The following is a 25412-nucleotide window of genomic DNA, read 5'->3' on the forward strand; positions in this document are numbered from 1 at the left end:
TACATATTAACCACTTCAATGCTCATGAAAATAGCACATAGACCACGACAATCCATAGCTTCTGCATGGAAGTTAATCGTTTTTTCAAATGCTTAAGAATGTGTTAGTTAGAATGATCTAATGTAGAGAAATTAAAATTATAGTGAATTCAAATATTTCAATTAAATTCCCTTCATTTCCAATTTTGTTTGTTTGAATAGAGTAATCAATTTCAAATTGGTGCGTGGATATAAACGGTAAGTGGCCCGATAACGGAAACCTGATAACAGGTGGCCCAACGGACCGTGGTGGAGAGACTCTGATTCCATCTTAGAAAGATGTTTTCTCTCCCAAGCCCCCTCAATTCTTTTCTACCCCCTGAATTTTCGTTTTTGCCCCTGGGGTGCTGCGGTTTATACGAACCGAAATAAGCTGACATGCTGATAAATTTCGGTAACCACTTACCGAAATCTAGGACATTTTGGTTCGCAGGTACCGAAACAATTATTTCGGTAAACTTCTACCGAAAATGACCTAATTCCAGCGACCAACGTACCGAAATCTAGGACATTTCGGTTCGCAGATACCGAACAAGCTGACGTTCGTTTTTTGTGGGAGAGAAACCATCTCTTAGAAATGGATATTGGGCCTAACTCATCCTTACAAAACCAGCTCGTAAGGTGATGATTACCTCTAATATATAAACACTTAGTCAGGTCATCTCTCAACCGATGTAGGACTCTTAACAGTACCAAAATAGCTTCTCTTTTTATTGAGCCAAACAAGGAACATTAATTGAACTAAGAACCCAAAAAGAATGGACGAGATTGAGAGAATCAGAACCAGAAAAGTATAAAAGGACAAATAGAAATTATGTTGATAACGAGAATATTATATATGTTTTTAAAGGTGCATTGCATTGCATGGTAGATGCACTATATTGATTTCATCCATCCATTCATCCATCCCTCAAATATGAAATAACTTATTATTCAACACATTTCTAAAGGAGCCAGCCCACTATTTAGCTTTACTTGGTTCGGATTCGGATTCTTCATTCCACTAAATACTAGTAGCAGTTTTCACAGATCCAAAAAAAATTAGTCAAATTTTTGCAGCAACATAACATAGGCAGGAACCGGATGCCTTGAGCACTAACTAGCTAACTAGTTGCTTTCTGAGAATCCAATAGAGGACGATGATGTTTATATGCTAATATATATATGTCTCACTCAATCATATCCTAGAATAACTTATTTACTATAATAACATTCACTCATTCATAGGAAAAAGAATAAAAAAGAAAAAAGTGTCACTAATCTCACATACACACACAGCTTAATTATATTGTGAGACAGACTAGTCTTTCACTATTACGTACTAATTGTTGAATTTGAGCTTTAGAGTGAAGAACAGATCATATCATCACCTAACCTTCTCTAACACATGCAGTACTCAAACAAGCCCCGGCCCCAAAAAAATTCAAACTCTTACATATACTACTAATTAATTTCTACTAGTTTAAAACAAAAAAGAAAAGTAACAACATATTGCATTAATTTTATTACACTTTGATCAAATATTCATTCAATCCACTAATTTCATATGTCGATATTGCAAGGTGGATTGCCAAGCAGAGGAACCTGACCCACATAACCTTTCTTCAAACCAATCAATACATCACACTTTCCATAGAATCCATAATGTGCTGTTTTTATTGCTCCAGCTTTCCACCTCAACCTTCCTAGAAACACAAGTTTCAGACCCACCACCCCATAGGCCTCATCCACCATCAACCCATTCGATACTTCCACAGACACAGGCACCGCCGTGCCTCCGAGCACCGGAGACAACGAAACCTGACTGTGCTTCTCCAGAAAAAGAGGTGGTAGCATAACCTGCGGTGTTATGGCTTGGTTCTTGTAAGATACAAAAGCAGAGAATCTGTCATAATAAACAGAGACACGCCTGTTCGGGTTCTTTATGCGGACGTTGAACTGCAAGGTAGCAGAAAGGAGCGGTGGTGAGGTAGTGTTGAGGCCATATACGGCGACACCGACAACCGTGAAGTGGGGTTTGTGTGGACGGTAGACAAGCCATAGGACTAAAAGAGTGACACCAATTAGTAGAAGAAAAATGGTAAGGAATGTGCAGAATGCACGTTTGGAAGAACTTGTGCCATAGGGAGCAGGTTTGTTCATTTGTAATTTGTCTGGAGGAAGATGGTGTTGTTGGTTTTGAGTGCTTTGGTTTTCTTCCATGGGGGAAGAGATTTTTGTTATCTTAAGTTATTAAAGTTAAAGGAAGTGGAATATGTTTGGAGTTTGATAGTGACACAAAATAAAAAGCTTAGTTTGGTGGGGATGGATGTTTAAGTGCTGAATTTGCTACAAATGTGGGGGAAAAGGGAAATTAATAGGGCTCCAATGGACCATAAATAAATAAATAAATTATAAAGGAGCTTTGCTACAATATTATTTATTATTGCGTCACTTAGCTTGGCATTAGAAAAGTACAATACAAGACTCCAATCAGTTTCTCATTTTAATTTTGATGAGTGATCTGATCACTCCTTTTCTATTTTTGACCGATCATCACACTGCTTTGTTTAGTCACTATAGTCCTTGTATTATCCAAATTTGTAAATATATCCTCAAATGTAATGTGATTTTTTTATAGTAAATTTGATTATTGATTGTGTTATTTATTAGTCGTGTTGATCCATGAAATAAAATTATTAACCAAATAGAAAGTTTAATGGAGGTATTCATTTAATTTCTTCATGGCTAAGCATCACAGTTAACATAGCTTTCAGTACTGGAAAGAATTCTCCGTAGGCTAATGCGAATTGAGTTTAAAAACAAAAAGAATAATATTTTCTTTTTCTTTTAGTGCGTGAAGCAGGTAGTGTTGCTTTTAATTTTGCTTTCCTCAAAAACAAAAACAAAAATAAATGAAACAGCAAATGAGAACAAAAGTAGAGAAGAAGGGACAATGGAAAGAAGAGCCAAAGGAAAGAGACGTGGCTCAGTTTGAGTCCTTTTACCGACATTTGGATAAACTTATAGACTTTGTAAAACCAACAGTTTCTGCATGTAATCAAAATTTGATGTGCTCACAAGTGATTATGTGTTTTGATTTCAGTTTTACACTTGTTTGGTTCTGTTTCGACCATGCTTCTTCAGTTCCCACCCACAACCACCGATTTATCTATGTTTAGAAGCGGTATAACTAACAAAGGCCATAATGTTAAAATTGTTATGTCAGTCTTCAACATATTATTAATCCATAAATGGTTGCAGAAACAGAATTTATCTATGTTTAGAAGCGGTATTTAAGAATAAAATTTAACATTCTCTTTGAATGATAAAATACAATCTGAGCACACTGCTTATATTACCACACAACAGCCCTACATTAATTAATTAGTATAACAAATAACATTTACACGAGGAAAAATCAAAACTTCAAACCAATCACTAAATAAGTACAATCCTAAATTTCTAGGAGATTGTCAATGAGTCAATATAACAAGCCGACAGAAAATAGCAACAGAGCCATTAAAATCAAACAGATTTCACCAGATACAGTTAACCATTGTTGAGTCAAATTAATGTTAGAAGTCAGACTGTAAATCAATAATGAAGGTAACTTGAAACAAAACAATCTCAGTAACTTCCAGTATCAGCTACTGGAAGTTCACCGTGTACTTGGCGAACAAACTGCCCTTTCACCCGGGGGCGATTCTCTGCTTGTCTTTTCCGGCTTTCATATCGGACCTGTAAAATGAATTTGAGCAATGAGCATCTGAAATATCTTCAAAAACGTCAGCCTTCGCTGATAGCATATTGATAAATTAATATACATTCAAACACTAAATAATGGTAATTATTTCAGAGCACATGGTGCTGCAAGTAACTGCACAAGTTCCATATTGAACAATGAAAATAAATATTTCTAGAGTGATTCTTTTTAGAAGCAGTGATGGCATTGTGGTTGCAGTACCTTTTTATCATAGCATCTGTCTTTTCGCTTCAGTCGAAACTTCATTAGAGCTGCTTCTCTTTGGCTGGTGCGATGAGAATTTGTGCCTCCAAGCCCGTCATATTGATCATTATTCATAGAACTTTCAAGGTTGTTCTTGCCTACAACAGCTGAAGGGGCATTTCCATCACTTCCGCTGCCTATGCCTTCTTCACATACACCACTGGTGTTGCAATTTTCCACATCATGGTAAAAACTAGTACCACAACTTTGTCCGTTAGATGGAGAGTCGTCACAATCTATATTGCTTTGATCATTTATGTTTTGATCACAAGTATAGGTGGCATCATCTGACCAGTGGCGAGGTTCTGAGTTTTGACTTTTAGGGTTGGAGTGGGAGGAAATACTTGCGGGAAAAGGAGAACTCTCTTTATGGAACATTGATTTTGGTGTCCATGTGGGATGCATACCTGACTGTGCATCAAACATAGGTTGAAAAACATTATCATGTTCCATAGACTTATTATCAGAAGTGGACCCGGTGGCAGGAAATAATTCAAGTTGACTGTTAAGAGATTTTGCATCGACTTGTTCAGGCTGACCAATTGCCAGATAGGTGATATTTTCCTGCTTTAGTTTTTTAACATCATACTGATGACCAATATTTGTATTTTCCGATAATTTGTGTGATTCATGCAAATTCTTTGTTGGAAAGAAAGGCTTCAACAATGTACTGCTGCCATACCTGCAAACAGGATATTACAAGTATCATTAGAAATTCTGTAATGTTTATTTGAAATGCTGGATATGAAATGTGCTCTGTAACACAAGAATTGAAATTGATTTCTTAACAAAATAAGAGTTTTCAAAACAATAAAACCCAATTACATATATAAAAAAGAATACTATCAACAAGCATTCAAATTTTGTTATTAACATCTCTTTAGAGCATTTTTGAAATTGCTGTTATCTGATGATAAAATACACCAATATATCTGCTGTCTCTCGAGAAGCTTGGTAAATTTTACAACTAGTTGGTGATTACAGAGACTATATATCCATGTTCTCCATGTTTTAGTTCATATATCACAATTTAGTTGGCTTTTAAAACCATTCTTACACGTGTATCATCATAAACAAGACCCGGACAGGAAAGCAGAATTGCAGAAAACAAAGATAATTGTCATTTTTGTATAGAATAAATTTTGTTAATTCATCACCACAATGAAAAGTTTGTATGACATAAATGTTTAGTTATTTGTTTGTCAAAAAAAAAATGTTTAGTTATTTGATATCATTAAGAACTCAAAAATACATAATCAAATAGTGAACTCACAAAGAAAACGCAGAAGCATTTGAATGATTCAATATTTGCCCTTCTTCATTGGTAAGTTTAGGTGAGCTTCCAGGAAAATCTCTTTGTATAGAAAGTTCCAATTGTGTATCAAAATTGGCTGTGTTACCACCAGCATTGAAACTACAATCGGCATAACTGCTCTTTGGAATATTCTGAAAAGTAGCCATCAAGTCAATAGCTCCAGCAGAATGTTCTTCTATTCCATCATTACATTGATGAATCTTTGTATTAGTATGAGGATTGGCTTTGCTAAACTCTGTTTTTAACACTTCATCTTGGTTTTCTGTTTCTGTACAATCATAGCTTTGACCAAGCCTTAAACCTGTTGAAATTTTGTCATACCCAGCAGCTTTAGATGCTATTATAGTTGATTTCTCTGCAATAAATGTGAATTGTCACTAAGTAGCAAAATAAGGGCCAAAATACTGAACAGAAGTACAAGATACGAGAAAGTGACATACCTCCAGTTTCTTCGTTATACTCAGCAAACTCCCTTTCATATCTGGTAGAATTTTCGTGTTTTGCCTGGCTGGTATTGCTCAAACATGAAGAACTCTTCAGCTGGGACATATCCTGCATATTTTCCATGTATGAACACTCAGCTTCCAAAAAATGGTTATGTACAAGTAAAAAGTACTTTACAAGAGAGTTGCCAAAATATGCAGTTTTTATGTGAAGTTTCATGAACCTCGCCTAATCTAGAAAGAAAATTTTCCTCAAGTTTGCAGGAGAGTGGCTTCATATATGCATTGTACAAGAGATTGTAGTTGTGTGTCTTTTTATGTTACTCATGCCTAACGTTGAAAGCGTAGATAGAAAATTACTAATGAAATCAACTCAGGTAAAAGTTAACTGCTGCTTCATAACTAACACACTGAAACCTCATAGACTGACATATGTAACGATCATATTACATTATTTCAATGAAATTTTGGAGGCACGCAGAAGCAAAACTTACTTGAGCCTCACTAGTTTTTTCGCTGCATTCGACATTCTTTTGTGTGGAAGCCACAGAACCACTAGAATTATTGCTTGCAGCATTGTTTTCTGCAGCAACATCAAGTTTATTCTGTGGAAATGTTATATTTTGAGGAGGCATGCTAATCTGTATAAATAATATAAAATTGAATCAAAAAAGATGAAGTAACGTTTCTACAAGACAATAGAAATATAACGTTTCTACAAGAAGATCAAAGAACATTGACTTACGGTATGTTTTCTCCACACATGTTGCCACAAGTTGCTAAGCTCGTTCCTCCGAACAGGTTTAATGAGAAAATCGGCGGCCCCGTTTAGCATGCATTTGAACACCGTGCTAACTGAATCGTTAGAAGACATCACTGCACATTACACCATGAGAAATTGAGAATAAACCCTAACGCAATAGCCATATCTAACCAAGTAGCATCAAAATTAATATAATTAAGGCCACAAAGTACCAAGTTAAGACATACTTATGACAGGAATGTTTTTGCAAATGTCAAGCTCCATGATTGAGGTAAGTAGTGAAAAACCAGATATTGATGGCAACTCCACTTCTGTTAATACGAGATCTATTTCAGATGATTTGTTCTTCAATGTCTCCCATGCCTTTAAGCCATCACGAACTGCGGAAACTGCATTTAAAAAAATAAAAAATACCATTAAGAAGTTCACAAGCATGTCGGGCTTAAAGCTAAAAGCTAAATACACCTTCCACACACTAGGTTGGAAGACATAACTTTAACAGTGCACACATACCAAACACCTCATATAGTGTTTGCATGCTAAGGTGAAATTGTTTTAAGTTCAGAAAACCAGTGGCCCAATAGATTTAGGGTCTCTTTGTATTGACTTATTGAACTTATCTACTGACATAAGTAGATGTGAGACTGTTTAGGAAAACTTATGAGTTATGAAAGCTTATTTCCAACATAAGATCTACTACAGTATAGCTAGTACAAAAAACAATTTGACTTTCATTTATCTTTTGTTACGAAAATAGCATATAATAAGCGCTTATATGTGATAAGTGTTTATGCTATAAACTGGAAATTAAGTTGTTTATCCGAACAACCAAGTGATAAGCTCAAGTGATTAATGAGTTCTTCTTAAGAGCTCATTGGGGAGAACCCAAATTTGATTTTCCGGTGAAAATAATTATTGGCTGGACTTTAATTACTCCGCAACCGATTATCAGGATCCCTTTCCCAGGTTAATACCAAAAAAATTATTTATCCAAACAGAGCCTCCTTCATTTCCTTCAATACGTTAAAAATCTTGTTGGATGTTTTATTCTTTTATCGATGCAGTGTTGACTTACATAGTTGAACGTTTTTTATTCACGAATTCAGTAATACTAATTTACATGAACGCCAAAAATCCAGATCAAAACCAATAATCTTTTACTTTTTCGTTCAGTGATTAATATAAGTCAATTTTCAAAGACACCGGCAATGAACGATCTACTCGTGTTGGAATATATTAAAGACAAATTTATTTTAATTTGTTTAAAAAATAAAATTAAAAATTGTTTACAGAAAGTGAAATTAAACAAGAAATTAGGGAAAGAATAATAAAGAAAAAAACCTTTATAACCGCATTTGCGAAGAAGTGCAGAAATAATGTGGCGGGTAGAATCATCAGCTTCGACGAGCAAGACCCTAAGCATGGTGGGAGGAAGAAACTTGTGGACTGAGGAGTCATGATGATTGTTGATCTGCATCGTTGATTCACCCATTCTCAAATGATAAAGTAGAGTAATGAACGGAAAACAAAAACCGCATGAAACAGAGGAACCCTAGATTTGTAATTTGGAGAGAGAGAGCTCAGAAGCAAAATATTAATTTTCTTCTATACTTACTACTACCTTTGATGAGGAGTCTGTGTTATGTTATTAAGTAAGTAAGTTGAATGAATGAATGAATGAAAATATCTAACAAAAAAAGTCCGCTAAATTGAGTGGATGGAAAGAAAGAGAATATTACAAAATTTCAAACTACTTTTAAATGGTTGAATGACAGCCACGAAAATCGTAAAAATATCTTTGTGGTGTGTCAGAAGGCAGAAACAGATTGGATTGGACTCAACTCAATGTAATGTAAATGTGAGATCTATTTCTCTTCTCTCAGCTTCCTCCCTTGCTGATGTGCCTTCTTTTCCACCATCCGTTTTCATTGTGGGAACCACCTTTTTAACACGTGTCTCTCATACCTTCTCCTAACGTCATACACGAACAAAAAATCAAATATCCTCTCTATTGCAGCCACAAATACATCACTAACTAGTATTCTCTTTGCTTCTGTATTTTTTATTTTTATTTTTTAAATTAAGAGCAATTAAATATTAAATGGATAGATATTTCAATGCACTTGGTACTTTGTAATTTCTCCTCCTTCACCGATATTCCTCCTAAAATTTATTTAAAAAGTAATGTATCTGATCTATATTATTGATTGATAAGATATATTACTTTTACAATGAACTAAAAAAGTTATTTTTTACTTATAATAGTGACAAATAAAATAATTATAAAGGAGATTAGATCTTATAGAAAAAGCATAGAACAATTAATCACACAAACTCTCATTTAATCATAAAATATAAAATATAAGTTCTAGTAATTTGAGGCGAATGCACCAAACGCCAACACAGAATGGTGCACGTGTCCATTACTCCCTACCATATGCAGCAAGCATTGATTGCTTTTTCAAGCCAGACGGTTCGAAAATGAAACATATATTAAGATAATATAGGCAAAACGAAACATCTCTACCAACCTCTGAGAATCAAATCTTGTTGCGAAGCTAAATCAACCCTAAGTCAATTGAAGTCCAGATCGAGGATGGTCAATCAAATCTTGTTGAAAATATTTAGTTTATGGTTTTATTTATTTTTATATATATAAAAAAAAAAAATCAAAGCCCATAAAAAAAATTAAACTACAATAAGTCTAGGGGTTGTTATCCCCATAACATCAGCTAACAAAAAAGAATTAAACTTCAATTATATGGCACACTATTTTACCACTTAAGCGCCCGAAATCTTGTGATTAAAACAAATGATAATATATATACATATTAAAAATAAAAATTTCACCGTGGTTAAGGCCACAGTTGGTCTCAATATAGGTCCATCCGTGTAGACATTGCTCATAAATCATCAAATTAGTGTCATGCTAACAACCAAAATTAATCAGCATACTTGCACATTTATTCGCTTCACGGTAGAAAAATATTTGTTTTTGTCTTGAATGAACTTTTTTTTTACAAGTCTTGAACAAACCTTTTTTTTTTATAATAAATTATTAAACGATTTAAACCTTAATTGGTGTGGTGGAACTGTAGATGATATTTTTTGACAAGGAATGCCACGTGACTGCACAATTGGGATCTTGTGGTGGGGACTCTAACACGTGGACGAATCACTGATTTTATGTGGCTCTCCTGCGTCTCGGTTTATCTCTCACAAGTGGCTGGCGCCGAAGCCCCGATACTCTAAAATGATGAAGTATCGTGTCCGATACTAATTATCGGAAATTAATATTATTTTTTTTAAAAAAAATATAACTGATACTTGTCGGATACTTCTCCGATGCACGTATCGAAAAAGTATCGGACAATTAATGTTTTTTGATGATGGAAACGTAGAAAATGAGACTGATACAATTTGTGTTTTCTCTTGAGTATCGAATGTTAGAGTATGATGTTACCAACTATGTCTTTGGGTAGTACATATTTTTTTTATAAGCAAATTGTTAGTAATATTATATTGTTATGTTAGTTTTTCTCTTTATTTGGACTTGAACCCTGAATCTCCAAGTTCTTAACTCTTAGCTCAACTAGCTTAACCAGTTAAGTCACTCATCTCACTCTCCTTTTTGGGTAGTACTTAACTTAAGATATGTAATTGTTACTTGTTTGCTCAATTTGAGTAATTTGAATGTTAATTTTTTTATCATTATTGATTTTAGTTATGTTTGTATATTGTGTATTTATATATATTTAATTTTAAATAACGTATCGCGGCCGTATCGTATCTAGAATTTTAAAAATTTTCCCGTATCAATGTCGTATCATATCAGTATCGTGTCATGTATCGGAGCTTCATAGCTGGCGCCACATGAACACATCATCTTCTTTAATGATTCTCAACTATTTATTTATTTATTTATTTTTTCAACGGCTAAACTATCACAATTTTTTTTGTTATAATGGAACTAAAGAGGATTGTACCTATGACCTTCTGCATACTACCCAAATTCCTCACCATTAAACCAAATCTAGTGACTTTAAACTATCACAAATTAAAATGTGAAGAAATATTGAATTCGTGGTTCGAACTCCAGCCACTTAGAATAATTTAGTTGATATAAACACTTTATAGTATATTTAAAATTAGAGTTGGAATTTAGAACTTTTTATTTACTCACCCTAGAATTACTAGTTAATTAATTTAAGTTGTTAAAAAGGAATGTGGATCCTCTCCTTCATAGATCTGTACAGCACTCTCTCCTTCAAAAATCTGCACCGTTCGATCAATCAAATGGGCCAAAAGCTGTGCCTTGTTGGAAAAATTGAAACACAACAACCTTCCTTCTTCTCTTCGTGGCTAGTTCACGCCTTCTCTCCATCTCCATCTCCCCGGCCACCGCTCCGTTCTGCCACGCCGTCTTCCGTGTCATCCACTGATTAGAAGTTAGAACACAACACCCGTTTTATTCGTGAACTCAAATCGCTTTGTCGACTTCTCGCAGTTTCAGTTGTTGTTATCTCAGAGCGATGCACAACAGAGCATTTACAGTTTTATCGAAAAATCTAAGGATCATTGCTTCAAATGCCAAACTATCGTTGTCGTCGGGATCATCATATTCACCAGTACAAAAGCAACAAACTGCTTTCCATTCATCCAGCAACAACAACAACTCTTCTTCTTCTCCAATTGGTTCTCCAACCAGAGTCCAGAAACTCATTGCTTCCCAATCGGACCCTCTTCTCGCCAAAGAAATCTTCGACTACGCTTCTCTCCAACCCAATTTCCGTCACAATTACTCCACCTACCTCATTCTCATTCTCAAATTCGGTCGCTCCAAACACTTCTCTCTCCTCGACGATCTCCTCCGTCGCCTCAAATCTGAATCCCAACCCATTACTCCCACTCTCTTCTCTTACTTAATCAAAATCTACGGCGAAGCTAATTTACCCGATAAAGCCCTCAATACCTTCTACACCATGCTTCAATTCAATATCAAACCTTTAACCAAACACCTTAACCGCATTCTTCAAATACTTGTTTCCCACCGGAATTACCTTCGACCCGCTTTTGATCTCTTTAAGGATGCTCACAAACACGATGTATTCCCCGACACTAAGTCCTATAACATTCTCATGCGTGCTTTCTGTCTTAATGGAGATATCAGCATTGCCTACACACTGTTTAACAAAATGTTTAAGAGAGATGTTGTTCCCGATATCGAGTCTTATCGGATTTTGATGCAGGCATTGTGTAGGAAGAGTCAGGTCAATGGAGCTGTTGATCTTTTGGAGGATATGTTGAACAAAGGGTTTGTTCCTGATTCTCTGACTTATACCACCTTGTTGAATAGTTTGTGCAGAAAAAAGAAGCTTAGGGAGGCTTACAAGCTTCTTTGTAGGATGAAAGTTAAAGGCTGCAATCCTGATATAGTTCATTATAATACAGTTATATTAGGGTTCTGTAGAGAAGGACGTGCTCACGATGCTTGCAAAGTTATCGATGACATGCAGGCTAATGGTTGCTTGCCTAATCTAGTTTCTTATAGGACTTTGGTAAATGGTTTATGTCATTTGGGAATGCTTGACGAGGCGACTAAATATGTGGAGGAAATGCTGTCAAAAGGGTTTTCTCCGCATTTTGCTGTTATCCATGCCTTAGTGAAGGGATTATGCAATGTTGGTAGGATTGAGGAAGCATGTAGAATTCTCACCAAATCACTAGAGCACAGGGAAGCTCCTCATAAGGATACTTGGATGATCATAATACCTCAAATATGTGATGCAGATGATAGTGTTTTGGAGGAAGTTCTTAAGATTGAAATCAAAGGTGACACTAGAATTGTCGATGCTGGCATTGGTTTGGAAGACTATTTGATTAGGAAGATACGAGCTAAGACGAGGAAATTTTAAACTTCTGCGGACTTGCAACTTACAAGCATGCTTTTGTCATCCATGTAAAATATTTGTATTCAGTTACAGGTGAGAATGTCATTTTATTGCCTCCAGCAGTAAAAACCGGGTCAGGTTCATTAGAGAAAGAACAATTTTCAAAATATTGGTGATGACCTCAGAAAGACATCAGATTACACTAAAATCTATAACTGTATGTGTCTATTCAGTAGAAAAAGAACAATGTTTCTGTGGTACCAATAGAGACCGTTATAAATTATAATCTTCAATTTTATACAGGAAGGATCACATTTTGTTATACCTTGGGTGTACCTTCACTGGTACAATTTTGCTAATTAACTGTGGCATGTTTGTCATTACCTTCTCTGCAAATTGTTTCTCAATTTACACATAATTTTCTCTTTTATAAAGTCAAAAACTATAGATCATATTTTTATTGGTGGTAGTTTGATTTGCCTACTTAATGTACGTCCTTCTAAAATGCCAGCATTAACTGGCTGCATTACTTCATACAGGTGTTTCCTGCGCCACCTGATCGAGAAAAGGTAAAATCTCGTTTGTCTGAGTTTGGAAATAGCAGCAATGCTTTTAAGAAAGCTTTGAATTCCAGAATAGAACAACTTGTAGCAACCATTACACCACAGATACGGCCTCTATGACAGTGTAGGAACAATCAGCTACGAGCTTTCGGAGGCTGAGTATGCAGATAATGAGGTGAATGACCCATGGGTTCAGAGACTTCTTCATGCCGTGGAGACAAATGTGGCTTGGCTGCAGCTAACAATTAATGACCGCTAACAATTATGATACTTTTGTTCATTTGGTTATTGACTTCATTGTGAAAAGGCTTGAGGTCATTATGATGCAAAAAAGATTTAGTCAGCTTGGTGGTCTTCAGCTTGACAGAGATGCTCGAGCTCTAGCTAGTCATTTCAGCATCATGACACAGAGGACTGTTAGAGACAAGTTTGCACGTCTTACTCAAATGACAACAATCCTAAATTTAGAAAAGGTCTCTTGAGATTCTAGATTTCTGGGGCGAGAACTTTGGGCCTATGACCTGGAGATTAACTCCAGCTGAGGTTTGGCGTGTATTGGGTCTGCGAGTTGATTTTAAACCAGAAGCAATAGCTGCTCCGAAGTTGTAATATCATCTATATGGTCTCTTCACATTTTTTTAATATTGTTTTTCCAGTTTTCATCTTAATATGTATTACATGTTCATTCTTATTTTTATTAGTTTTAGTGTTTGAGAAAGTAACACAGTATTGTGATGGTTTTTGCATTATACTAGCTTCAAAATCAAAATAAGCCATAAATGTAATCAGATTTACCACCCAAGATAGTCTTTGTTTATGCAAGAAACATCTTGTGTGATAAGGTCATTGTTCCTCGTTATCTACTTGCCAAATTGATATTTTTTAAACGTAAGGGACCAAATTGAAACCTAAAATAAACGTAAGGGACCAAATGTATAGTTAAGCCTTTTTTTATTCACTTTTGAGACTTTTAGTTGATGTTACAAATCAATGAAGATCGATTTTAATGAGGTGGCACTTTAGGCGGTCTCTCCCTAAGTTTTGAACCATTGGCGGGCTCTCTAAACTACCAGTTACGACACAGGTTTAAATATATACTTTAGATTTTGCTGTTAGGGTATTGTCATTTTCACTATTGGATTTGCATCGTTTGTCAAACAGATCTCCGAAAACATGATGCATTTTCAAACCTGAGATTTAGATGCATACTGATACCTTAAAAGTGTAATGGTGAAAACATCAAAAAACATGCCAGGTAGATATTTGCACTTAGGACCTGTAATATGTGCTGAGACCTTGGCCAATCGATCCGTCAGGTTAGTAATATCTTCAATATGCTATGTTTGCTGTTTCTGTTATTCAAAACCTCAAATCAGTTTTTGTTCAGTACTGCTGCATATTACTCCAACTTTCTATTTGCTGTCAATTACATTTACACTTAAGTTTCAAATGTTTTCTATTATGGACCGATACTTGTTTACATATATTTCAAATCATTGCTTAAGAAATGATATCATTGACGATTTCACTATGAAAAATGTATACTAGCCTGTTCCCTAGATGTCCTAATTCTTTTAAAAATTAGTTTTTGCAATCTTGGTGAGGTGACCACCCACAATTACTTCTTTATGTACATGTACATCGAAGCTGAAGCTATGTTTGTATGTTCAACTTCCAAGAAAAAAGCACAGTAAAGAAGATATCACAGGAGGGGCTTGGCATGGCATGCCATGGACCATTTGATGAGCCTGTAGTGTGCAACTCCCCAAGTTTACATGTAAAAATTTAAAAGGCTTAAATGCACTTTTGATCCCCCTATTTTCAAAAAAATGAAGTTTTGGTCCCCCTATTTTAAAAATCAACTTTTTAGTCCCCCAATTTTAATTTTTTTTGAGTTTTGACCCCCCATTCCATTTTAAGGCTAATTTTGTTGATGTGGCATTGTCACTAATGCATATCAGCGTCCACATGGACAAATTTAATATCCATGTCATTATTTGTTTTTAATTCAATAAAACTTATTTTATAAAATAATTTAATTAAACCTAAGAAAGTTCATTAAAATAAAAAATCCAAAAATTCACAACCTCTAATTTATTAAACCTAAGAAAAAACAAACAATCACAACACGGACATGATCCTCTTTGATTCATATCAAACAATTGCATATTGAAAGCAAGTTTTGTGTTTCAAGAACCTTCAACTTTCATCATCATCCAACTTTATATAAAACTAATCTAGAATTAAACTTCAAACTTAAAACATTTTTTAGGTTTTCATTCAAACTCATCCAACGTCATAGATAGTTTAAAGAGTATGAGTAATTTCTATTGAAACACAAAATCATCTCTAATTTCTTTTCGTTTTTAAAAATCCAAAAATTGTTGAGTTTGAACGGAAACCATAGGACTAGTGAAATCCATAATGAAGGATTCTCTCCGACGGTGAATAAAATTCTAGTATTTGAAGGTTTGATAATTAGGGTTTCAAATTTCATATTTTATAAGATTTAACAATTATTATTTCAGTTGAATATATAATTCTAACAATTAAAATATTTTATAAATAAAATTTTATTGAATTTAAAAATATATAATAATGACATGGATATTAAATTTTTTTTTTTGAAGAAGGACATGGATATTAAATTTGTCCACGTGAATGTTGCCACATCATTAGTTACAAGGCCACATCAACAAAATTAACCCCAAAATAGGATGGGGGATCAAAACTCAAAAAAAATGAAAATAGGGGGACTAAAAAGTTGATTTTTAAAATAGGGGGACGAAAACTTCATTTTTTTGAAAATAGGGGGACCAAAAGTGCATTTAAGCCAATTTAAAATTTATGCGTGAAATAACAAAGGAAAATGTTAAATAATACCCTTGGGACACTACTAGTTAAGAAAACCAAATATAGTAAAGTTATTTGGAACTATGTAGTTAATATTTTTAAAATATAAAAAGTACTAGTTTGTTTCCTTAGCATGACCCTTCTTTTTATTCGAAAAATTTCGTAGAATTGATTTAGAAAATATAAACTTTGAGATGATTGATTTGTGTTTAAGAATGATATTATAAAACAAAATTTTGAAGAATTGTTTTTGTACTGAATGGTAGGATAGAATGGCAAAAGTTAATATGCATAAGCCTTTTCTTATGTATGGTGTATAAGTCATTCACAGCCATCAGATGATTTTACACATGTAATAATCATAACTGAAGAACTTTCTATTTTTGCTTGCTCAATTTCGGTCACATTTTACATGCGATTCGATCACCGATTTCAAAAACTAATACCGGAAACATTCATAAAATCGAACGACGATCAAAACGGTATAAAGAACGTCGAGTTTCGTTGATTATTGAGGGAGAACGAACCGGGTCAATGAACCGGGTCGTCGTGACCCGTTTCTGCAGAAAATGGGTGAGGAAGATGATGAACAGTGCGCGTCCACGCCCACTCTCACTGGGGGTGCGTGCGGTGCCAATGAGACTCCAATTTTTTTTATTATTTTTACATAAAAATAGTAAATAATTTTCTGAGAATTTTGGGACCAGTTTGGTATTTTTCTGAGACGTAGAACTATTTTTAGTTAATTAAATGAGGTAAATATGCTTTTATAAATATAAGATATTAATAAAATTTTCCCAAAATTTTATTTAGGGTATTTTGAATTATTTGGAACGGTTGGGGATACCTCACTCTCTTCGGTTTTATATCGTCTTAAAAATTTAAATTTATTTCACAATTTTTATTAAGGGTTAAATATGTTTTTGGAGAACAACTCTTTGAAACCATTCCACAGCAAAAATTGTTTCATACCGTTATACACTGAAACCATTAGTCTAGTTAAATGGTTTCATGGCGTTATACACCGAAACCATTATTATAGTTAAATGGTTTTATATGAGCATTAGTGTCAAGATGTTATACACTGAAACAATTAGTCTTGTTAATTGGTTTCAAGATGTTATACACTGAAACCATTTGTCTAGTTAAATGGTTTGATACTGTTATACACTGAAACCATTATTATAGTTATATGGTTTTATATGAGCATTAGTGTCAAGATGTTATACATTGAAACCATTAGTCCTTTTAATTGGTTTCAAGATGTTATACACTGAAACCATTTGTCTAGTTAAATGGTTTCATACTGTTATACACCGAAACCATTATTCTAGTTAAATAGTTTCATAGCGTTATACACTGAAACCATTAGTCTTGTTATTTGGTTTCAAGATGTTATACACTGAAACCATTAGTCTAGTTAAATGGTTTCATAGCGTTATACACTGAAACCATTATTTTAGTTAAATGGTTTCATATGGGCATTAGTGCCAAGATGTTATACACTCAAACCATTGTTATTAAGTAAATCAATCACATAACCATTTTACAAAATCATGCTACATAAAGCAAAAAATCATATAAAGCAATTAGGGTTAGTTTAGTTGAATTTTTTTTGGATAGTATGCATGAGATATTGGATTCGATCATTTTTTTATTGTAAAGAAAAATCGATATATATATATATATATATATATATATATATATATATATATATATATATAATGTATGAAATTTTATTTATATTGTGATTATGATTGATAAAACTTAAAATTAAATTGTATGTTTGACAAGTATGCTTTATATATACATGAACCATTCGTTATTATGTTGGGCTTCGAGGGGGTGTATGACGAAAATTAATTAAAAATGGATTTTTATAATATATACTTCAAAGGAACAAAAATTATTATTTAATTGGAAACGGGGGGCGTGCTAGAAATTTGGGGGAGGGGTGCGCTAGAAGTTTGGAGGAGGGAAAAAAATTGGGGGCGCGCTAGAAATCTAGGGGAGGAAAAAAAAAGTGGGGGGTTCACAAGAAATCTAGGAGAAAAAGGAAAAAAAAACTGAGGGGTGCGCTAAGCAAAAGGGGGGCGCGCAAGTAATGGGGTAGTATATGGGGGCGCACGAGTAATGGGTTGCCTAATTTTGGGCTTGGGCTGACCTTTGGTTGACTTTTGGTGTAGGAAGCAAATATGGTGGGTGTAGAAAGCAAGTTTATGCGTGGTGCATAAGTTTAGGCTTATGCACTATAACCACACCCAGATAGAATCATCGATTTTTTTTTTTTTGGGGGTACCAAATAGAATGATAGAATTACGGTACAGCCTCATTTTTTTTTGGGTACCAAATAGAATTGTTCATTTAACATCGTAAAACCCCAAACATATCTTACCCAATTGTAAGAGATTTTCAATGGTAAACCAAACACATGTTAAGTAGTCTCCAATAGGGTTACTGGGTTAGAGAATTCCCAAAAATAAACATGCACAATGCACTTAGTCATTACTCATTACAGATTAAATGTCTATAGATATGTATGTATAAAAGTAAAGGAAGAAAAGTTTCTCTATCAGCTCTTACAATGTTTGTTCTTGACCAATACTTTGTCACAAGGAAAATCATGTTCCATACACACACTGGTGATTGCAATTTGACATACAACAAAGATATAAGAGTGAAAATCTAGATTTTGATGGAACAGTCATACTGGGCAACCTCCACTTCTAGCTGATATTTTCTGTATATGAAGGTTCTCACATCAATATTGCTTGTATAGTTGTACAAGTACATACAAGAGCAGAGAGCTTCCTCAATGGGAGACACCTAAAATTGGAATATTCTCTATGCAGAATCTGAAAGCTCCAATTAAGTTCTGGTCTGCTCCACACCCTCTCTAACCACTAGAATTCGACCACAAAATTCCTGCAAGAACAAAACTAGGCATCAGATACAAACAACTCAACTGAAATAAGAAGAGCAAAACAATGAAAAGCGGAGTAAGCATATTTTACAGTTCCATTGAGAGACATAGCGGCGTCACGTTCACTCTGAGAAAGATAAGAGACAAAGGCATAGGTACGACTTTTCCCCTGTTTCATATCTTGCAACACCCTCACACTAGCCACATTTCCAAATTTACCAAAGAGATATCTCAGGTCTTCAGGTGTAGCAGACTTAGCAAGATTCCCAACATACGCCTTATGAGGTCCTTCATAAAATATAGTTCTCAAAGGCGTTGCGTTCAATGTCTCTACAAAATTCTTCTTAATATTCATCTGAAGTGAAAATTTAACCCGCATTTCGCGCCCTTCAACATCCTTCAATTTGAATGAAAAATAAAGTTTCAGATCAAATATCAACAATAAAAACACGTTGATTGAATTTGACATGACTAACCAATCCATCCAAGTTAGCAGCTGCATTTTTAGCAGCATTATAAGATCCCATCTTGACATAAGCACTCCCCTTACTCTCACCTGTCTCGGCATTCCGGCAAACCTGCAGCACAGCACATAAGAATTAAACATAAAAACAGCATTCCATGACATTGCAGCTGATTGAGATTACAAACATGAAACCAACCTATATGGGTCTAAATGTAGATGGAGTATAATAAATTGAAAATCTTGAGGTGTGTGGCAATAGTTTCAGATTAGAGGAGGCAGTATAATAAAATTGAAGATTTGTTTACGATTCAAATTAGTATAAGATAATAGCATACACATGTTATACATAAGCAAAAAAAAAAAAGTAAAAGAAAGAGAAACCTGTGCAGATAAAACGGTTCCATGAGGAGTAAAGATATCGAGTAGCTGTTGGGTGTCATAGGTTCTAGGAAGGTTACAGACGTAGAGTTCGGTTGTATTTCGCAGCTTGAGTGGTTGTTGTTGTTGTTCCGGGTCAGAAACGACGCCGTTTGGCGTTTGTCCATTGAGAACAGCCCTAGGATTTGAGGTGCGAAGCGAGAAAGAAGGATAAGGAAGCGCAGAAAATGAAAATAATCGTTTTGAGGAGCTATTACTATTACTACTACTAGCAAGGAGAGAAGAAGAGGTTGTCGCAGCGAAGGAGAGAGACAGAGTAGCTGTAGTAGTAACGTTGGCAGCCATATCGTTTATCCAGACAGAGTATCAAATCCTGATTCATCTTTAAAACACACAAACATCAATATTTTTACAACATTTTCATTTTTATTTTGTCAAAAAAACATTTTCATTTTCATTTTTTGTTCTTTCTTTTTCTTCTAGTGATTAATTATTATTTTTTGACTAACCAGTGGTTAATTATTATGCACCTACCATTTTGGCACACTCCCGATCGCAGTTGCGGGGATCAAACCGTGATTCTCCCTATCAAATTCAACGTCAATCACCGTTAAACCATATATAAAATCACATCATAATTTAAAATAGTATCAATTGCTTACATGTTATAGTTTAACTAGATATGTGACATGTAACATAATTTTACATTGTTGATACAAATTAAATTCATGAATTAAATCATTTTTCTAACAAATATTTTTTGAGTTTAATGGAGATTAATTAAGAGCGTAAAATACATGATCCTTGAATAAAAATTATTATTTTGTCGTGTCATATCTAAAAAGTTGGGTGATTTGTCGGAAATCGTGATTATTATTAGTTGACATTTTACACTATTGATGCATATTTGTTTTTCTCCCATCTATTTGGAAAGATTTTCGAATTTATTAATATTTGTATTGACATTTGAGTTATAGTGATTTTAATTTTTGAATATGTGCAACATCTCATTATAATATCTGAATGTGTAAAAATTATAGAAATTATAATTAAACATGATTTTATTAATTAGATTGGTCTTTGCATGTATTGTTGATTAATTAGATTAGTCATAAAATGCGTTTTGTGTTAGTCTATTTTAATTATAATAGATTAGTGACAAGATAAGTTGATCCCTCGAACTCAATTACTACTATATATATAAAAAAGAAAAGGATTTTATTTCAAAGCAATATTAGGTAGCCAAATCGAAATGAAATTTGGTTTAGAATGAAAGTGGGAGGTTTAGGCAACATATCTTTATTGGGCTCCAAAATAGCTATTCTGGCAAGGCCCAATTATGGATCCAACGTTCCCCAGTAAGTCAGTAACACTAACAACACAGAGAGAGAAATTACGATTGTTTATGGAAGGAAAGGAAGTTTCACATCCCGAATCATCATCTTCTTCATCTAACAATTTCTCTCTCTGCATAATGAATATTGGTTAGTTAGTTAGTTACTCTATTTCTTGTTGAAGATAACTCTCCTCAATTCTAACAGAATGGGATCCATTTCAACTCCTCACAATCACGTTAATGGATCCGATGAAGATAGTAACAATAATAATAATAAGTGGTCAATTGATTTCGGTAAACCAGAGGCAGTTGAATACGTTCGCACTCTCACCGATGTTGGAGCTATGACTCGTCTTCTCCATGAATGCATTGCTCATCAGAGATCACTCGATATGCAACTTGACGATCTCTTATCTCAGCGCACTGATCTTGACCGCCATCTCCTCCAACTTCAACGTTCTTCCGATGTTCTCGAAATTGTTAAGTCTGATTCCGATTACATGCTATCCAATGTCACTTCCACTTCTCATCTCGCCGATCAAGTCAGTCTCAAGGTTCGTGAACTTGATCTCGCACAGTCTCGTGTTCGTTCTACTCTTCATCGCATTGACGCCATTGTTGAGCGTGGTAATTGTCTTGACGGTGTTCTCCGTGCGTTAGAAACTGAAGATTATGAGTCTGCTTCAAGGTATGTTCAGACATTCCTTCAGATCGATGCGCAGTTTAAGGATTCCGGCTCCGATCAGATCCAGACTCAGAGGGAGCGTTTGCTTGATGTCAAGAAACAGCTTGAAGGGATTGTGAGGAAGAAACTTTCTTCTGCAGTGGATCAACGCGATCATCCTGTTATTCTTAGGTTTGTTCGTCTATATACTCCGCTTGGTCTTGAGGAGGAGGGTTTGCAGGTGTATGTTGGATATTTGAAGAAAGTCATTGGGATGAGATCCAGGATGGAATTTGAGCAATTGGTGGAATCTATATCCATGTCTAATGAACAAAGGACTGTCAATTTTGTTGCCTGTTTAACCTCTTTGTTTAAGGACATTGTGTTGGCTATTGAAGAAAACAGCGACATTTTGAGTGGTTTATGTGGTGAGGATGGGATTGTCTATGCAATCTGTGAGCTTCAGGAGGAATGTGATTCAAGGGGTTCTGTTATATTGAACAAGTACATGGAGTATAGAAAGTTGGCTCAGTTATCATCCGAGATAAATGCTCGAAATAACAATTTGCTTGCTGTTGGAGGAGTTTCTGAGGGACCTGATCCAAGAGAGGTTGAGTTGTACTTGGAAGAGATTCTCTCGCTTATGCAGCTGGGTGAGGATTATACTGAATTCATGATTTCTAAGATCAAAGGTCTCACTTCTGTTGACCCTGAATTGCTCCCTCGTGCTACCAAGGCTTTTAGGAGTGGTAGCTTCAGCAAAGTTGCGCAGGATTTGACTGGGTTTTACGTTATTCTTGAGGGATTTTTCATGGTTGAGAATGTTAGGAAGGCTATAAGGATTGATGAACATGACCCTGATAGCCTTACCACTTCTATGGTGGATGATGTATTCTATGTCTTGCAGAGTTGCTTGCGAAGGGCTATATCCACTTCCAATATCAGTTCTGTTGTCGCAGTCTTGAGCGGTGCTAGTAGTTTGCTGAGCAATGAATATCATGAAGCATTACAACAAAAAGTTAGAGAGCCAAACCTTGGTGCAAAGTTGTTCTTTGGCGGTGTTGGGGTGCAAAAGACCGGGACAGATATTGCAGCAGCTTTAAATAATATGGATGTTAGTAGTGAATATGTTCTCAAGTTGAAACATGAAATCGAAGAGCAGTGTGCTGAGGTAGGTGGTATATTTTTCTTTTGTACCTTCCATTCCAATTACATGTACTTGAAAATGAAATCTGTTGAAGTAGTAAATATGGTATTGTTGATGATTTCACTTTGATAACTGAATAGAATACTTACCTGTTTTTTTTAACCTGTTTAATGCTCATATTGTTTATAGTGTCAATTTTCAAAATATTGGCGATGACCTCGGAAAGACCTCTGATTACACTAAAATCTATAACTGTATGTGTCTATTCAGTAGAGAAAGAACAATGTTTCTTTGTTACCAATAGAGACCGTTGTAAATTATAAATTCAATTTTATACAGGAAGGATCGCATTTTGTTATACCTTGGGTGTACCTTCACTGGTACAATTTTGCTAATTAACAGTGAAATGTTTGTTATTACCTTCACTACAAATTGTTTCTCCATTTACACATAATTTTATCTTTTATAAAGTCATAATCTACAGATCATATTTTTATTGTTGGAAGTTTGATTTGCTTACTTAATGTAAGTCCATCTGAAATGCTAGCATTAACTGGCTGTATTACTCCATACAGGTGTTTCCTGCACCAGCTGATCGCGAAAAGGTAAAATCTTGTTTGTCTGAGTTGGGAGATAGCAGCAATGCTTTCAAGCAAGCTTTGAATTCCGGAATAGAACAACTCGTAGCAACCATTACACCACGGATACGGCCTCTATTAGACAGCGTTGGAACAATCAGCTACGAGCTTTCGGAGGCTGAGTATGCAGATAATGAGGTGAATGACCCATGGGTTCAGAGACTTCTTCATGCTGTGGAGACAAATGTAGCTTGGCTGCAGCCACTAATGACCGCTAACAATTATGATACTTTTGTTCATTTGGTTATTGACTTCCTCGTGAAAAGGCTTGAAGTCATTATGATGCAAAAAAGATTTAGTCAGCTTGGTGGTCTTCAGCTTGACAGAGATGCTCGAGCTCTAGTTAGTCATTTCAGCATCATGACACAGAGGACTGTTAGAGACAAGTTTGCACGTCTTACTCAAATGGCAACAATTCTAAATTTAGAAAAGGTCTCTGAAATTCTAGATTTCTGGGGCGAGAACTCTGGGCCTATGACTTGGAGATTAACTCCAGCTGAGGTTAGGCGTGTATTGGGTCTGCGAGTTGATTTTAAACCAGAAGCAATAGCTGCTCTGAAGTTGTAATATCATCTATATGGTCTCTTCACATTTTTTTAAATATTCTTTTTTTTCCAGTTTTCATCTTAATATGTATTACATCTTGATATGTTATTAGTTTTAGTGTTTGAGAAAGTAACACAGTTTTGTGATGGTTTTTGTATTATACTAGCTTCAAAATCAAAATAAGCCATAAATGTAATCAGATTTACCACCCAAGATAGTCTTAAGTCTTAGTCTATGCATGAAATGAAACATCTTGTGTGAAAAGGATAGTCTTAGTCTATGCATGAAACATCTTGTGTGAAAAGGTCATTGTTCCTCGTTATCTACTTTTGCAATTTTTTGATTCACTTTTGAGACTTTTAGTTGATGTTTCAAATCAATGAAGACTGATTTTAATGAGGTGGCTCTTAAGGCGGTCTCCCTAAGTTTCGAACCATTGGCTGTCTCTCTAAACTACGAGTTGCAACAGGTTTAACTATATACTTTCGATTTCGCTGTTAGAATATTGTCATTTTCACTATTGGGTTCTAATACTCAGAGTCTTTGCAAGTTTGCAGTGTATCATGAATCTTATATCAGAAAACAGGCTACTGGTGAATTCTAGGATACGGATTCACCTAATGAAAATTATCCAACTCAATGTTGTCTGCTGTTTGGTTCAATTATAACACTAGGCATTTACCCATCTCAACTGATCGGTGCAGTTTGGTTCTCTTGGATTCCTATTGATTTTGGAAATGTCCAACAGGCAAAGTGCTCTTAATCTTACTTAATGTAGTAGAGGCAATTGTAACATGGTGCTGTGCAAGTTTTTGACCATTATGGTCCAATGCACAGCAACCATAAAAAGGGTAGCAGGTATCTATATGTAATTCCTACCACTACTTATAAACAAACTACTAAATCTATGATCTTTGTTCATTAGACAAAGAGCTAGGCATATATAGCTCACTCTGTGTAACTGTTCTTCTTTCATTAATATGAGACTTCAAAATATATTGGCTTCTTCTTTTGCTCTCATGTGGTTATCAATTGTACTCTATTGTTGTACATTAGCGTGTAAATCAATAATTGTGCTTCAAATTAAACCTCAAACTCAAGTTGTGATTCACGCATACTCGATCATCCAAATGCTGCAAAATATGAAAGAGACTGAGACTCAACCAGTTTATATCAGATGGATGCTCCCAAAACAAGGGAAATGTTGCTTTGAATTGTGATTGTTTTGTTGTGAATTTTGGTATAGACAGCCTCTTGTGGAGGTTGATTACGAGTTGATGAAAATTACTTCATTTTTAGGTATCTCTTAAAAGAGGTATCTCTAGAAATTTCAAATCAAACAATGTGGATTCAATGCGACGAGAAAGGATCCTCTCATGTTGGAAAAAAAACTTGAGGAAATAATGTGGGAATCTAAGTCATTGAATTCAAAATATAGAATAATATTTAAATTTAAAAGA

At 34.9% G+C, this 25412-nt stretch overlaps 5 protein-coding genes across 6 annotated transcripts; 2 read left to right on the forward strand and 3 right to left on the reverse strand.

Moving 5' to 3' along the window:
• Positions 1 to 1344: 1344 nt before the first annotated feature.
• Positions 1345 to 2656, reverse strand: LOC123889526 (NDR1/HIN1-like protein 12). Its single transcript, XM_045938897.1, has one exon. The coding sequence runs from the start codon at positions 2238 to 2240 to the stop codon at positions 1581 to 1583; it is 660 nt and encodes a 219-aa protein (XP_045794853.1). The 5' UTR covers positions 2241 to 2656; the 3' UTR covers positions 1345 to 1580.
• A 656-nt stretch (positions 2657 to 3312) lies between these two features.
• On the reverse strand, positions 3313 to 8391 carry LOC123889527 (two-component response regulator-like APRR5). 2 transcript variants are annotated; one of them, XM_045938898.1, is made up of 8 exons: positions 7889 to 8391; positions 6775 to 6936; positions 6530 to 6660; positions 6279 to 6425; positions 5782 to 5893; positions 5300 to 5696; positions 3985 to 4708; positions 3313 to 3758 (listed from the first exon to the last, which is right to left on the reverse strand). In XM_045938898.1, exons 1-8 carry the CDS (start codon positions 8037 to 8039, stop codon positions 3648 to 3650), a joined length of 1935 nt encoding a protein of 644 aa, XP_045794854.1. In that variant the 5' UTR covers positions 8040 to 8391; the 3' UTR covers positions 3313 to 3647. The 2 variants fall into 2 exon arrangements, with proteins under 2 accessions (XP_045794854.1, XP_045794855.1); XM_045938899.1 differs by having other exon boundaries at positions 6279 to 6389; positions 7889 to 8365.
• Positions 8392 to 10856: 2465 nt separating this feature from the next.
• Positions 10857 to 13860, forward strand: LOC123889529 (pentatricopeptide repeat-containing protein At4g01400, mitochondrial). The gene is made up of 2 exons (XM_045938901.1): positions 10857 to 12531; positions 12978 to 13860. The coding sequence occupies exon 1, from the start codon at positions 11080 to 11082 to the stop codon at positions 12460 to 12462; it is 1383 nt and encodes a 460-aa protein (XP_045794857.1). The 5' UTR covers positions 10857 to 11079; the 3' UTR covers positions 12463 to 12531; positions 12978 to 13860.
• A 4506-nt stretch (positions 13861 to 18366) lies between these two features.
• On the reverse strand, positions 18367 to 20002 carry LOC123889530 (30S ribosomal protein 2, chloroplastic). Its single transcript, XM_045938902.1, has 4 exons — positions 19625 to 20002; positions 19254 to 19355; positions 18869 to 19174; positions 18367 to 18779 (listed from the first exon to the last, which is right to left on the reverse strand). The coding sequence occupies exons 1-4, from the start codon at positions 19964 to 19966 to the stop codon at positions 18723 to 18725; spliced, it is 807 nt and encodes a 268-aa protein (XP_045794858.1). The 5' UTR covers positions 19967 to 20002; the 3' UTR covers positions 18367 to 18722.
• An 885-nt stretch (positions 20003 to 20887) lies between these two features.
• LOC123889528 (conserved oligomeric Golgi complex subunit 4) lies at positions 20888 to 24081 on the forward strand. The gene is made up of 2 exons (XM_045938900.1): positions 20888 to 22792; positions 23344 to 24081. Exons 1-2 carry the CDS (start codon positions 21164 to 21166, stop codon positions 23971 to 23973), a joined length of 2259 nt encoding a protein of 752 aa, XP_045794856.1. The 5' UTR covers positions 20888 to 21163; the 3' UTR covers positions 23974 to 24081.
• The last annotated feature ends 1331 nt before the right edge of the window (positions 24082 to 25412 follow it).

Source organism: Trifolium pratense, linkage group LG6 (assembly GCF_020283565.1).
Source record: "Trifolium pratense cultivar HEN17-A07 linkage group LG6, ARS_RC_1.1, whole genome shotgun sequence".
Taxonomy (NCBI): Eukaryota; Viridiplantae; Streptophyta; class Magnoliopsida; order Fabales; family Fabaceae; genus Trifolium; species Trifolium pratense.